The 15316-nt window shown below is 57.5% G+C and overlaps 1 protein-coding gene across 21 annotated transcripts in view; it reads right to left on the reverse strand.

The window, feature by feature from the left end:
• Positions 1–15316, reverse strand: part of KIF1A (kinesin family member 1A) — a 90614-nt gene that overhangs the window by 53763 nt on the left and 21535 nt on the right. For all 21 annotated transcript variants that reach the window (XM_047721764.1, XM_047721763.1, XM_047721762.1 and 18 more), the window contains 8 exons: positions 8533–8609; positions 7807–7986; positions 7064–7129; positions 6307–6485; positions 5608–5719; positions 4113–4190; positions 3334–3399; positions 2795–2812 (listed from right to left, as the gene is read on the reverse strand). In XM_047721764.1, the coding sequence (XP_047577720.1) occupies positions 2795–2812; positions 3334–3399; positions 4113–4190; positions 5608–5719; positions 6307–6485; positions 7064–7129; positions 7807–7986; positions 8533–8609 (776 nt within the window). The remainder of the gene's footprint in view (positions 1–2794; positions 2813–3333; positions 3400–4112; positions 4191–5607; positions 5720–6306; positions 6486–7063; positions 7130–7806; positions 7987–8532; positions 8610–15316) is intronic.

Here is a 15316-nt window from a genome sequence, read left to right on the forward strand (position 1 = left end):
CATAGTTCATACCGTTCTTCACAATTACCAACAGTCCACACAGTGCCACATACAGTTCCACACACATATTTTCACACAGATCCTACACAATTTTCCACACACTTTCACACAGATTCCCTCAAAGTTTCTTACACTTTTCCACATAAATCCCTGACATAGTCCATTACACAGTTCTGCATACATTTCCCCAGAAAGTTTCTCACAGTTCCTCACATTCCTTTTCCCACTGACTATGTGGGAAGTGTGTGTGTATAACTGTGCCAGGAACAGTGTGAAGAACTGCACTGAGACTGTGTGGGGAACTCTGTAAGTAACTGAGAAGAACTGTGTGAGGGACTGCGCACTGTCCCTCACATAGTTTTCCATATAGTTCCCTCACAACCCCCATACTTCCCCACACCATTTCACATACTTCCTCTCACAGTTCCACAGTTTCTCACAGAGTTCACATATGTTCCTCACAATTCTCCACATAGTTCCCCACACAGTTCTACCCAGTTCCTCACACTTCACCACAAATTTCCCCCCATCAGTCCAGAGTTCGTCACAGTTCTCCAAAAATTTCCTCAAAAGTCAGTCACACAATTCCCACACAGTCCACCCACACAGTTTCACACACTTGTTACAGTTCTGCAAAGTGCCTCACGATTCTTTACACAGAGTTTCTCTCACAGTTCCTCACATAGTTTCTCCCACAGTTCCTATAATTCTTCATGGAAATCCTCAGAGTCATGCAGTTCCTCATCTATTTCCTCAAACTATTCCTCACAGTTCCTCAAACTGTTCCCCATACAGTTCCCCCACATAGTTTCTTCATAGTTTCCCACTCAGTTCCTCACAGCCACATACAGTTCACCACAGTTCCCTCATACAGTTTCACACACTTCCTCTCACAGTTCCACACAATCTTACACAGTTCCCTACACACTTCCTCACACACTTCCACAGAAAGTTGCCTCATACTCTTCCCACACAGTTTCTTTTTGGTCCTCAAAGAGTTCCTCTCATTTTCTCACATTTCTTGATACATTTCTTTGCAGTTCCTCCTAGTACCTCAGTTTGCCACACAGTTTATCTCATAGTTCCTCACAGTTCCCACAGGTTCCTCATTGAGTTCCTCATAAAATTCCACACAGTTCTCTCTATACACTTCCTCACATAATCCTTCACAATTCCTCTCATAAGTCACCAGTTTTTCATACAGTTCCACATAGAACTCCTCCAAATTCACAAAGTTCCCCGCACCGTTTCACATACTTCCTCTCCCATTTCAGTTCCACTCAGTGGTTCCTCACACATTCCACACAGTTCCTCACAATACTTGATACAATGCCAGAACTCTTGCATGGTTCCCCCTCCTAGTACCTCACACTTGCCCTAGACAGTTCCCCACACAGCTCCTCACATGGTCACTCACTGTTGCTCACAGGTCCACACACAGTTCCTCGAGGTTCCCCCCCACACACAATTACCACATATTTTCCCACACCATTCCAACTATTCCCTATACCGCCACAGTTCCTCACAATTCTTCGTGTTTCCTGCCTAGTTCTCCACATGGTTCCACAGTTCCTCACAGTTCCCACACACAATTCCCACCCCATCTCATACACTTCCTCTCACATTCCCTCAGAGTTCCTCATATAGTCTTTACATGGTTCCTCACAGTTCCCACACAGTTCCTTGGTTTCCTCACACAGTTACCTATTTAGCTCCCCATACCATTCTCCGCAGTTCCTCAGACAGTCCACACAATTACTCATAGTTCTTCATACACTTTCACATGCATTTTGTCACAGTTACAATTCTTCACAGAGTGCCATACGCAATTCCAATTTTCTGTGGTCCACAATACAGTCCTTTACAGTTCCATGTGCATTTTACCCATTTCTCACACTTCCTCACATCCTTTACACAATCCTATGCACAGTATTTCACAGTTGCCCACGTAGTTCCTTACAATTCTTCATACAATTCCATTTGTCCCACACCATTTCAGATACTTCCTCTCACAGTTCCTCAGTTTTCACAGTTTCTTACACAATACTTCATAATTCCTCACACTGTTCACAATTCCACACATATTTCCCATACAGTTTCTCACAAAATCATTCACATAGTTCCTTACAAATACTCACACTGTTCCTACAGTTAGTTCCTCTTAAGATCCTTGCTTAGTTCCTCCCACGTTTCCTCACAGTTCCTAATACATTTCCTCATACAGTTCCCCACATAGTTGGTCACACTCTTCCTCTCATTTCCTTACGTAATTCCTCATGCTTCCCCACATGGTTCCTCACATTTCTTCCCACGCAATTCCTTACATAAATCAGCATTTTTCCATTTCAGCTCCCCACACTGGGCTTTCCAACTACATGGCACAGCTGAGTACCCCTCTACCTGGGTGGCTCTTCCCCACTCCTCAGGTCTTAGCCCTAAAGCTACCTGTCCTATAAAGCTTATGTGGCCGTACTGACTAAAGGCTACCTTGTGTATGGGTCATGCTCACAGTCCATTTTTTTCCTTTGTGAGATTTATACCAATTCATTATTCTGTTTCTATGTCTATCATCTATGTCCCCCATCGTGCTGTGGCCCCTGCAGGGCTGTGTTGTTCTAACACACAGCTTCACTCAGAATTAGGCTCACTGTGCTTGTCTGCTAGGTGCACAAACAAAAGGTACTTTTACTGCCAAGACCTTTGCAGAACAACTAGGGCTAAAGGCACTCCTTGCTTCTAGCCCCAGTGCAATGGCTGAAGACTCCTCCCCCTAGAACTGAAGAAAGCAGCTTACCTTATTGGGCCCAGAGTCCTGGAAAAGAAAGGTAGAATCTGAGGACCTGGAGTGAGGCTGGGGACCCAGGGTGTGTGGGGAGGGAAGGACTAGTGGGCTCCAGAGAGCAAAGGAATCTGCTGGGTGAGCCAAGTCACCGTGAGAGCCCGCGAAAGGCCCATCACTCACCACCTGGCCATCGCTGGCCACCCTGGTCCTGACAGGCCAAACAACAGAGCAATCTCTCAGGCTGCTGTCACCCAGCAGCTCTTCCCTCACCCCAAACTATTTAAGAAAAAGGTTGGGGCCTTGTAAGAATTGTCCTTCTCTGGACAAAAGCCTAGGTGTCTTGGTGAATGGCCAGTACTGGTGGGGAAATTTTGACACCATCTGTAGCCTAGGGACACACACCCTTCACATCTCCGAGATTTCCCTTGAACCCAGGCACCCTGATAGAGATAGCACTTGGCACAGGTATGACAAGCATCTTTCCAGAAGGAAGGACAGGGAGCCATAACCCATCCCATCCATCTAGTTCTAGAAACCCAAAGCTAGCTCACCATTTCAGCCAGAGCAGAGATCACCTTCCCCAGCGTGGTCAAAGACTTATTGATGTTGGCTCCCTCCTATTTGGGGAGAAGACAGTCAGGACATCAGGAAGCCTCAGGACCCTCTCGCTCCAGAGTGATCCCCTGGGGCCTCACACCATGAGACAAGGGGCTAAGGCCGCCAAGCCCTGACTGTTCATCCGGGACTCCTTGGAGCACAGGGGGCTCTGGCAAGAAGCCAGGCAGAGGCCCACCCTGGCCAGGGGAGTACACTTGCCCAGCTTCTTCCAGGCTCCCTGGGGGTCCTCGTAACATCTCACACAAGCCCTGGGGCCCAGCTTGTACAATTTCCAGAGCCTCTTCCCACCCACTGGGTAATGTGGCACCAAAGCGAGGCTGGAACATGAAGGCTCTCCTTCCCGACACCGAAGACGTCTTTGACAAGAGACTGTTTGCCTCACAGCCTGTGTTCTGGAGCAAAAGCCACACACCAGTGCCCAAGTCACTGTGAGGACCCACGAAAGGCCCAGCTTTCCTGCTGGGGTCTCTGTCTTTGTTGGCCCCTAGCCAGTGTGCCGGGCGCAGCCCTCTGACTCCTGGCCTCCTCTCACCTCCTCCTGTGCCCCCTACTCTCCCTGCCCAGGCTCACCCTGCGTGGGGGTGGCCCCAACCCCCTCCAGCCCCAAGACGAGCCCTCCTGCCCAGCCCACCCTGGAGCAAGCCAGCCTCAAAGACACGGCCCGCCAGGTGAGCGAGGCGCAGGGTCACAGACACGCCAGTCCGGCCCCTACCTTGAGACGTGTGCCCTTGGCTCCTGTGGAGTCGGCCCGCTCACTCCCAGCCAGGTCCACCAGGCTAATCTTGCTCACCTGAAACAGCAACTGTGTCAGATGCAGGAGAGGCCGCAAGGCCACTGTGGGGACATGGCCAAGCCCTTCCCTGGGCCTGATGGTCTCTGACCCTGCACTTTCCCTCCCTTCACAGCTTGTCTGAGGCTCTGCCTGAGGTCAAAGCCCACATCCCTGAGAGGCTGTGTGCCCCTGGCCCCTAAAATTGCTGCTGCTGCTGCTGTGCTGCTCTCAGCACACAGGGCGCTCTTCATCTGTCAGCACGGAATTCCCCATAGAGCTCCCCAGGGTGTCCTGTCACCTATTTCCACAGATGGGCTCATTATCTATGGTGGGATCTGAATCCACTTCCAGAGCCCCAGTGGCTCAACTGCCTCACAAGGGCACAGTTGGCTGGCCCAGTGACCGCGCAGTGGGGGGGGGAGAGGGGACACTGCCACGGCCTGGGCTATGCTGCCACGTGGGTTCCAGAAAAACCCAGGCCCTCCCGATCCATGGCCACTGCAGATGCAGACAGGACTTGCCCAGACTTTAACAGCCAGAGACCCTCTTGGTGCCCAGAGCCCATGCTGGGTGGCAGGGGGTGGGAGGGTGTCACAGCAGGTGGTCCCCAGCCCAGTCCACCCTATTCCAGTTCCACACTCTGCCCACCCAGGCCCCACTGGGCCATCGTGACTCTCTGGGAGGAGGGCACCAGGCTGAGGTGACCCTGGCATGGCCGGGGCCTAAGTGGGGCTAACTTCTCCCAGACACCCTGCAGTCCCTGGGGTGCTGCCAGTCAGGAGGGGACTGGGACACCCCCAGGAAGAGGCCTGGACCATGGGTCAGGGGAGATGACACGGAGAAAACCTGACACCCAGAGACAGAGCCACCAAGGGACAGGAAGAAGCTGTGAGCCAGCCAGGCTGCCCCTTGGGGAGCAGAGAGACCACATGTCTGGACAAGGTGTCGGTCCGGGGCCACCACACAGGCCAAGACGTGTGGGAAAGGCATTTGGAGCCGCAGGCGGGGTGGCGCCGGCCAGCACAGCCTCAGCTTTGTGCCTATGGATGCCAGGGCCCCCGCTCCCGCCCGTTGGTCAGGCCCCACGGTCACCCCTGTGACAGGCGCTCATCCCACCCACGGCCTCCAGCCCTCGAGGGCTCCCAGCACCCACTGCGGTGCAGCTCTGGGGCCAGCCCTCCTGGGCCCCCTGTCCCCACCACAACTACCAGGCAGGAGGTGGACTGGGGTAGATGCTGGGTAGGGCGCAACGTCGAGATAAGCTGGCCTTGCAGGCCTAGCCACAGGCTGGTGGTGGTGAGGGCCTGGCGCCCAGGGTGGGGGACGCGGCGCATGCCCTGTGGGTCGGCGGTTGCCCTGGCCTCCTTGTCCTGCCTGACGGGACTGAGCCCCGCCCCCTGCCCAGACGGCTGCCGTCTGCCAAGGCCACACTCACTTTCTCCGTGGTGATGTCGGTCTCTGCATCGTGGCGCTTCTGGGTGAAAATGATGTTGAAGACCGCGTGGGAGCGGCTGCTGGTTTCGTTCATGTTTGTGGCTGCCACGGTCCTGGGGGGAACAGAAGCCACACAGGGTTACCTGTCATCCCGTGGTCGGGAGTGAGAGTGGCTGATGACCCAGCTGGGCCTGCTCCCCTTGGCTCCCCGGGTTGCCCTGCCCAGCCACAAGCTGGCCCTAACTCCTATCACGGCAGAGCAGGGCCCCACCCTGCGAAGGCACCCTGCGATGCCTTTCCTTCGGCCCTTCGCTGAGAGCCCCTACCCTGTGCCCTATCCAGAGAGCCATTTGCCCTCGGAGAAGGCAAGATTGGCCCTCCTGACCATGGAGCCTGACAGGGCAGCTGCCCACGGGGAGGGCCCCTGGGGAGCCACCACAGATGACACCAGTGCCCCCCAGGGAACAAACCAACACCCCCCCCAGAGGAAAAGCCCTTGCATAGGTGACGGGGTGGGGATCTGGAGACCCCTCCCAGGCTGGCATGTGCCCTCCATGGCCTCAGGCCCCCGGGGCCCACCCCGCCACGGCAGAGAGGGGGGAGGTTTTGGACAGACCAACAGGTGCCCCAGGGACCAGGCCTTCCACAGGGGCATGCAGCAGCAGGCACGGGGAGGACAGACCAGCCACCCGGCACGCACCTGGCCTTGTTCCCTGAGTCCATGAGATCCTGGATGTCATTGTAAGAGGTGACGGCCAGCTTGGAGAGGTCCTCCACGTACGGCCCCAGCAGTGGGTGCTCCCTCACGCGCAGGTTGCCCTTGTTCTTGGGATTCAGGAGGTCGCGGACGCGCTCACAGTAAATCTCCATGTAGCTGACCTGCAGGGCAGGGACATTCCCTCAGGGACCCCCAGGCAGGGAGCCGGGGGTGTGGGGGCCACCAGCAGGGAACGCCCCCAAGGTGGGGATACAGGGTTGGCTGTCATCAGGGACAGGGGTAGGGGGTAGGGGGCCGCCTGCTGGGTAGGGGGAGGCACGCAAAGGACCCCCAGCCCGTGTGAGTGCAGGAGCTGGGCTGTCAGCCCATCCCCTCCAGCTGGCCTCCCCCTCCTACCCACCCCCCATCCTGGGGGCCCGTCCAGTGGAAACACCCCAGGGGCACTGTGGCCACAGCAGAACCAGGCTATGCAGCGCGGAGACACCTGTCCTCACACCTGGCACAGAGTGGTACTTAATCAACACTCACTGAGCAGGGGACCACCCCTCACATCTCTGTGCCCAGCATGTCCCCATGCTCTGAGTGGGTACCCTGAGTGGGTTGCTACATGCATGCACAAGTGACAAGCTCAGGGACCAACCAGGGGCAGGGACTTGCTTTAAACCAGAAAAGCATTGCTGTCCCTGCCTGGACCACCTCCCCCTCCGTGCTGGAGTCACAGACACTCGGGGAGCCCTACCTCCACGGAGTAGGACATGTTGTCATTGGTCGTGTCGTTGATTCGGGAGAACAGGTCCTCACAGAGCTGCGGGGCCGAGGACACAGTGTCAGACGATGGGGATAATGGTGCTGTTCCTGCAGGCCTGCCCCCAGGTGCTGTGGGCAGCCTGAGCTCTCCAGGCCCCTCCTGCTCCCCAATAGTCCATCTCAAAACTGAGAAGGCCTGCACCCTAAGAGCAGCTGTCTTCTGCTTAAGTCCTGGAGTCCTCTCGGATGATATCTGATCCTTTCCCACTCTCTGCGTGCCATCCTTGTCTACACAGGGTGGGCAGGGTCTCTCATGCTACAGACTACCTGGCATTCTCCCCTGCCCAGGCCAAGTCAAGCGCTAACCAGCGCAGATCCCGAGGCCTGCCCAGGGGAGCTGGTGGGGTGGGGGCCAGGGTCCCAGCAGTACTGAGGCATCTGCCTCAGCCTTAAGTTACCCAAAGGCCACCCCTCATCCAGGCAACTCTCTGCCCAGACGACCAGGCCTTACAGCACCCTGCACTAGGGCCTAGGGCTCCAGCCTCTTCAGAGCAGGTCTGCCCCTTGCTGCTCCGCACTGCCCTCTGCCCTCCCGGTTTACCTTCCCTCCTGGCTCCTGTCCTCCTGTGGCTACTCTCCCAGGGCACCCTGCGGGGTCCTTCCACCTCGGTGGGTGCAGACCCATCTGGTTTGCCCTTATGAGGCCCTTTGCCGCCTTCCCTAACCCCCGCATGCCTGTGGGATGATGCCCTGCTGGTCCTTCTCCTGCTTGCCCATCATGGTGTAGGACTTGCCGGCCCCGGTCTGCCCGTAGGCGAAGATGCACACATTGTAGCCCTCAAAGGCGTGCTGCAGCATCTCCTCCCCAATGTCCCGATATACCTGCTTCTGGGAGGCGTAGTTGATGTCCTCGGGCTGGAAGACAGGAGGCCACATGAATGTAGGAGGCCAGATGTACCCCTGCACCCCCACCCCTCGCACACTCCCTGCACAGGGGCCCTAACCCTGCCTGGCAGGGTGCACTCCCCAGGGGAAGGCCAGAGGGCATTTCTGCAGAGTGAACGGGCTGTACCAGGGTCAGAGGCAGGAACAGGAGACAGAATACTCAAAATGAAGGCATGGCCGGCAGCCTTGGGACTGGGAGGGCAGGACGGGAGGCCCAGGGAGCCCAGGGTCCAGGCTACCATGTGGAATGCTCTCCTAACAGAACTACTTTACGCAGGCCCCAGGGGGTTACCCTAACAACGCATGTCACCACTGAGGGTGACCTTCCATACACAACTTGGGAAAGTAGCCCCCTCCCCACCCCGCCCTGGGCCTCACACCTGTCCCTCCTTCCCCTGCCCCAATGGCAGCCTTGTTTAGAGACACATACATCTCAGAGTGGTCAGGGGATAGGTCGAGTATCCACACGGCTGCGGCCCACCCCCCACCTCCCGCGAGCCCCAGCCCTGGGCTTACCGAGGTGTGTGACCAGTAGGAGTAGTCAAAGCTGAAGCTTTTGGGGGTCTCCTTGGGCTGTTTGGGGTTAATGATAGCTGCAGAGGGGGACAGGCATGGCAGTTAACCCTCTGCTGGGGGGACAGGCCATCAGCATGTGGTACATACCCCCCAGACAGGTACCCCAAGAGAGGGAGGCCTCTGTCCCCAGAGAAGCCAGTCCACCAGGGGGACAGGACCAGGGCTCCAATTCCAGGCAGACAGGCCATGTGTGCCCCTTTCCTCCATCAGGTGGACCCTGCTGCCCATACATGCCTCCTCATGGCACCCAGACGGGTTCCTTCCTGCAGACGCTGGGTCAGCAGGAGACCCCCCCAGCCCACCTCCATGCCTCGGTCCAGCCCTGCTCCCCACCCCATTCCTCTGCTCTGCACACACGTGTCCGAGACACACACAGAGGCTGGAGACCGTGGGCGGGGTCGAGCTCTGCTCCCTGTGTGCCCACCATTACTGCATGGCTCATCCGTGCACCATGGGATTCCATCGCAGTCACACAGCTCGGCCCTCCTGCCCCATGCTGCTGGTGCCTTGCGGGACTGCTCTCACAGGCTTCCCTGGCACCATCTTCTGCACAGTCCCCTACCCCCGCCCCCAGTGAGTGGCATGTGACACTGGCCAGAGGTACCACACCCAGAATGTCATTTTTTCAAGCCACAAAAGCGTGGTGGTGCCATCAGCCACCAGCTGGTGCCATCCACAGAACCTGGCAGGCCCCCACCCCAGGCTGCTTTGCCCCAGGCCGGCAAGGAACCCTGCTCCAGTCAGTGTTTCCCACGTGCCAGAGCCACAGGCCACATGCATCTGGGGGTCAGGCAGGAGCCACCGAGGCCCCCAACCCCATCAGGCCACCCACCCACTGCCTGCTGGGCCAACATCCAAACCTGCAACTGCCCTATAGGCAGGCCTCACAGCCATTTGCTTGGCCTGAGTGCCCCACTCCCGGCACGGGGTTTGCCTGCAGCCTGTCCCCAGGGATGACTCAGTTTTGGGCCCCAGACCCCAGGTTTGAGGAGTTCTGGGAGATCACCCAGCACTTTTGGGAAGCAAGCAGATGGAGCAGGTGACTGACTGTCACAGTGCTGTCCTTGGAGCCAAGCGCAGCTCACATCCATGCTGCCTCCAGGAGCAAGGCCAAGGACAGAAAGCCGCCCTGCTTCCAATTCCTGAGGGGACCTGGGGACGCAGCCACTGGAACCCCAAGCGCAGGTAATGCCAGTGCCGTGGAAACAACAATCACAACAATCACAGCACCTCCTAACCCAAGCCCGGGCCAGGCCCCCGATGGCCCCCACCCTGTCCAGCCTGCTCTCCTTTGTCCCGTGAGACCCTTGCCCGGTTCTGGGTGCCGACCTCGCTCTGACCGTGTCCTGGTGCTGGGAAGTTTGCTATGTACCTCTCCTAGACTGCGGGCTCCCTGCAGCAGTGGCGGGGGGCTCCTAGGAACAGAGCACAGCTGTGCTCAAGGAGTACCGAGTGACCGGGGACAGCCAACAGTGAAGGACAAAGGGCAGGAGCTGGCCACAGGAGAGTCGGCCACGAGGACCATCAGGCAGAGGTCTTCTGGCACTCAAGACTGCCTGTCACCTCTCCCCATTCCCTCCTGGGGGTCCCATGGGATCTTGGGACCTTTACAGATGGGATCTGAGCCAGACGCAGTGAGACTGGAAGCCAGGATCCACCTGGGCCTGGCTCCTCACCTCCAAACCCTCACCAGGCACACTGGGACAGGGCCGCTCCGCTAGAGCAAGGCCCTCCCTTCAGGGGCTTGAGTTTCTCCTTGTGTGGCACTAAGGAGGAAGGAAGGGTCCTCCTGGGGTGTGCTCCCGCCAGGCCGGGGCGGTGGCGGGGGGGGGAGGAAGGGGGGGATGGGCAGGGCCCCTCCAGAGAGTGCACAATAGAGGGTGCACAAGGCACAGGCACCTGCCAGGGATGGAGATGTGGCTGGTGGGGGCCCCAGCTTGGACAGGGAAGGGAGGCAGGGAGGGACTGATGGAAGCCAGTGTGTGCACGTGCAAGAATGTCAGTGTGTGCACATGTGTGGTGCAAGAGTGTATGTGCATGTGAGTGTGTGAGAGAGCATGTGTGCGCATGTGTGTATGTGTGCATGTGAGAGCATGTTGCGCATGTGTGTGCACATGCAAGAGTGTGTGTGTGCATGTGTGTTCATGTAAGCCCATGCACGGGCGAGCTGGTTTACCAGCAGCCCACCGTGGCACACTCGCAGGACTGGGGAGACGGTCCACTGCAGCAGACCAGAACACTACTGGGCTCTCAGGGAATAGAGTCCAACCCCTCAGCACCAGCATCCCTCGTGCACAGGAGCGCTCACCTCCTCCCCTCTCCCAACCCACTGGGTCAGCTCCCTCCACCAGATGTGGCTCCCAGCCCCCACACCCCCCCCCAAACACACACCCCCCCCCGCCCCGTCACTGCACCCTTTCTTAATGCTGCAAGACAATGCCTTTGTCCCTGCTGGTCCGGCTCCATCGGGCACTGATGTGTGCGTTGCCTGCCTCCCCACTGGCATGTCACCAAGGGCACTAAGAGCCTCAGTCCTGCTGCCCTGGGGTTCCAGAGGGCAGCCTCCTAAGGCCCGTGCCCAGAAAATGTTTACTGATGACCTGAAGGGGCCTCATGTCCACCCTGCTCTTCCCATGCAGCCACACATGATGACACACATCACAGAGCCTTGGTCTCCCCATCCATGCCTCGGGAACTGTCCTCATCCATGCTGGACGACGGGGACAACACACACAGCCACCACTGCGACTCTGTGAGCAGGACACCCACTGCAATTCTAAGGGAGAAGAATTCTAAGGGAGCAATTCCAGGGGAGAAGACGGCTCCGGGCTGTGTAGCACCTCCCTGGATGGGGCTGGCAGGAGAGACAGGCACCTGCCCTCTGGGCTGAGGCTGGTGCCTCAGCTCCCAGCCTCCAGGGCTCCTCTGTGGACACCGTGAACAGTCCTGCAGTGGTGCCACCGCCGAGCTCCCTTCTGTGGCCTTCCATTCCCAGGCTCACTCTATCTGGAGCCTAGAACATTCTAGAACAGTGACAGCAAATGGAGGCTTAGATGAGTTAGGTGTTTGCAACACCTGGGTCTGTGCAGAGGGCTGCTGATTGACAAGGGCCTTTGGGAGAAAGATCCCAGAGCAGAGGAGAAGGGTCTGGAATGTTCTAGAATGGTGGTCACTGTCTGAAATCACACTGGGACCAGCTTGCCAGGATCCAGGAGGAGGGCTGGAGGCAGGAAGGCCAGGCTGAGCATGGGCCTGGGGAGCCTGGCTGGGCTAGGGGCAGGCCCTGGATGTATTGGCCCTGTGGCCTTGGTCTGTCCCCTCTGCTCCATAGGCACTGTCCTGGGTAAGGAGTGTCCTCCCCAAATTCACATCCACTGGGAACCTCAGCACGTGACCTTCTTTGGAAATACAGTCCTGGCAGATGAGATTAGTAATGATGAGATCATGCCAATTAGGGCGGTCTGTATATAAGAAGTAGGGTCCACCAGAGACAGACAGACAGACATGCACAGGGTAAAGCCCCCGTGAGGACAGAGGCCAGCCCAGGCCTGTTGCAGCTGCCACAAGCAGGAGACAGGTCAGGAGCACATTCTCTCAGAGTCTCAGAGGGAACCAAACCTATGGACACCTTGGCAAAATCACTTCTGTCTCAGTTCATCTGTCCCCGGAAACGGACTTCCCCCCGGTGCAGAGGGCCTTGGGGTGTTGGCTGGCCCATGGGGGACACAGAAGGCAGGAGACGCAGGTCCAGCCTTGCCTACAGGGCCTCAGTGGTGCAGGGGCAGAAAGATCCCCATCCAGAGCCTTCCTCTGTGGGACCAGAAGGACTCAGAAGACGGGAAACCCTGCCAGATGTCCCCACATCTGCTGTCTTGCACAGTGGGAACGTGGGGAGACACACAGGACGTCTGCACCCCTCGGTAACCTCCACTGGCCTGCCAAGGGGTGGACGGAAGTGTTTGCCATGCAGTTTGCCGGGCTCACAAAACCAGCAGATTTGGCCCATTCAAGGGAAGGTCATTGTTCATTCAGGTGATAAATACAGGAGGACAAAGGATGTTTAGCAGTGAACATTTCTAATGTGTATGTGTCAGCACGGAGCTTTGAGCGGCCCATTCAGGGACCCGGCATCTCCTGTGAGCACCTGGATCTGAGATCCAAGAACTGTGTCAACATCCCAGGGGGTGGAGCGGGGAAGGCTGGATGGCCTCCCACCCTGACACTCACGGCCTGGCACGGGGCCCTGACGAGCCAGTGCGTGCGTGGCCAGAGCAGTCACGCGGTCCGCTCCCCGGCGTCTCCATATTGCTGGGCAAGTGCTCCCTGCTGAAAACACGAGCTGGCCTTAAGGCCTTGCATAGCCTCCACACAGAGCACCATCCCCACCCCTTCTAATGGGCCCCACCTACACTGAAAACGTGGCTGTGAGCTGCCGCCCAAATAGCTCCATGCACTCCCACCTCAGCCTGGACCCCCCCACAACTGTGCCCCAGCGTCGCCAGGAAGAAAACCCATCCTGGCCGCTGACCCCATTCCACAGATAAGCTTTCCTGCACCAAGGGATGGAGGGCATCCCTCTCCTCTGGGCTCCCCCAGCCTTCACCCACACTTCTGACATGGCTTCTAGCACTTTCTACCAGTACCATCACTGCTCTGATTTCTCCCAGATGAATACAGCTTCCCGAATGACTATCTCAATTATCCATTCTTCTGACACTTCTTTCCTGTCTGTCTGTGTCTCTGCGTCTCTGTCTTTCGGGCCAGAGGCCAGTCAAAGCTTTCAACCCCACAGCCCATCGTCTCCTCCAGCTGTCTGCTTCCCTGGCACCTGTCCCACCCATCTGAGACCACTCCCAAGCTCCATGGGAGAGGGTCTGACTCTGATGTGTTGTTCTATATCCTGCCAGCTCCCAGGGGGTGTGGTCACCTGTGAGCCACTCCTGCCCGGACTCTCAGCTACTGTCTAAGGTGAGGGTGGTGCTGCCAGGGCCTGGCCGAGGAGGGAACAGGGGTCCCCACCATCACTCTTGACGTCTGGGATCGTCTGACAGTGACATGGCAGACCCTGTCGGCTCCTTGGGCACATGTCCTCTGCCCACCCAGGGTCACAGCTCCCAGCAAAGGTCATGGTTCCTAGCCTGGGGTCACTTCTCACCAGAAGTCACAGTTCCCACCAGGGGTCACAGTTCCCACCAGAGGTCATGGTTCTCACCAGGGGTCACAATTCCCACCAGAGATCATAAATCCCATCAGAGGTCACAGTTCCCACCAGCGGGTCACAGTTCCCACAAGAGATCACAAATCCCACCAAAGGTCATGGCTCCAACCAGGGGTCACAGTTCCCACCAGAGGTTGCAGTTCCCATAAGGAGTCGCAGTTCCCACCAGTAGTCATATTTCCCATCAGAGGTCATGGTTCTCACTAGGGGTCACAGTTCCAACCTGGGGTAATAGTTCTCACCCGAGGTCATAGTTTGTATCCAGGGGTCACTGTTCTCACCCAGGATGCCGTGGGTCCTACCCAGAGTTCACAGTTCCTGTGTAGCCCTTGGCTTCCAACCTTTAGGCATGAGTTTCACCCCCTGAGCACCTGCTCAGGTCATAAGGAAACCAAGCCCCTGGACTGACCCTCGGCTCATGCTGGGGGAGGACAACGTGGAGATACATTCTCTATGCCAGAGGGTCCCAGTGACCCAAACCTGCTGTCTGGGGCAGCCACCCTATGCATCAGCATCCTCCACAGCTTCTCCCCATGTCCACATTCTCTCCCCACATAGCTTGAGACCACCTCCTCAATAAACCTTTGGCACCCAAATCCTCACATCAGGGTCTGCTTCCAAGGACCCAGTGGAGGCAACACCATTCCTAAGCACTGTGACAAAACCTCAGATGCACATGGCCACACTGTGCCCAGTGGCCCCTGAGCGAGCTCTGAGCAGGACCTCCACAACCTGCCCACCCAGGATGAAGGAGTCTGAAAAGACCACCTCCCTCCCCCCACACCTTCCCACAGAGCCTAAGGTACCCAGAACATTCTAAAGACCCCTGAATCTTCACCCCCTAAATAGGCCTAGGGAGGCAGCTGCCTTCCTCTCTGAGTGCCTCTCCCCTTGGCCAGCCCCTCCCTAAACACCTGGAGAGCTGGTGGAGTATGGGTGTGTGGGGGGTGAGGCCTGCCATCCATCCCACAGCCTCTGGGGGAAATGACAGCCAGCAAACGGTACGGCTTGTGGCCCCTGAGCCTACGGTGACAGTCGTGGTCACTGCTCGAGGGACACCAGGGGCTAACCACTTGGCTGAGCCTGGAATTCTCGTTCTAAGTCACAGGCCTGGGGGCAAACTGTTAGTCAGCTGGAGACATAACCCAGACACTGCCTCAGTTTTCATGGGACCAAAACAAGTCCCCCCAACTTCTGTGTTAGAAGCAAAGGTGGATGGGGGGCAGGAGGGTCTCCCGGAGTCTGGCCACGCTCCACTTCTCGGCCTGGGTTCTGCTTGGGTTGGAAGAATCTCTCCACTCGTCTGCATGCGGGGACAACAGGATCCATAAGTTCAAGGCCAGGGAGCAAAGGCCAGGCAGGGAGTGGGTGCTGTTTCCCTCCAGCAGCCTGTGTGCTAACGAAGCTGTCAGGGCCCACCTGCCTTCCTGAGCACCACACTGTCATTCCCTCCCTAACTCCTGCCTGTTAGCATGGGGACTGCAGGCCTCCTCTCCTCAGGAATGT

The sequence above is a fragment of the Lutra lutra genome, chromosome 3 (assembly GCF_902655055.1).
Source record: "Lutra lutra chromosome 3, mLutLut1.2, whole genome shotgun sequence".
Lineage (NCBI taxonomy): Eukaryota > Metazoa > Chordata > Mammalia > Carnivora > Mustelidae > Lutra > Lutra lutra.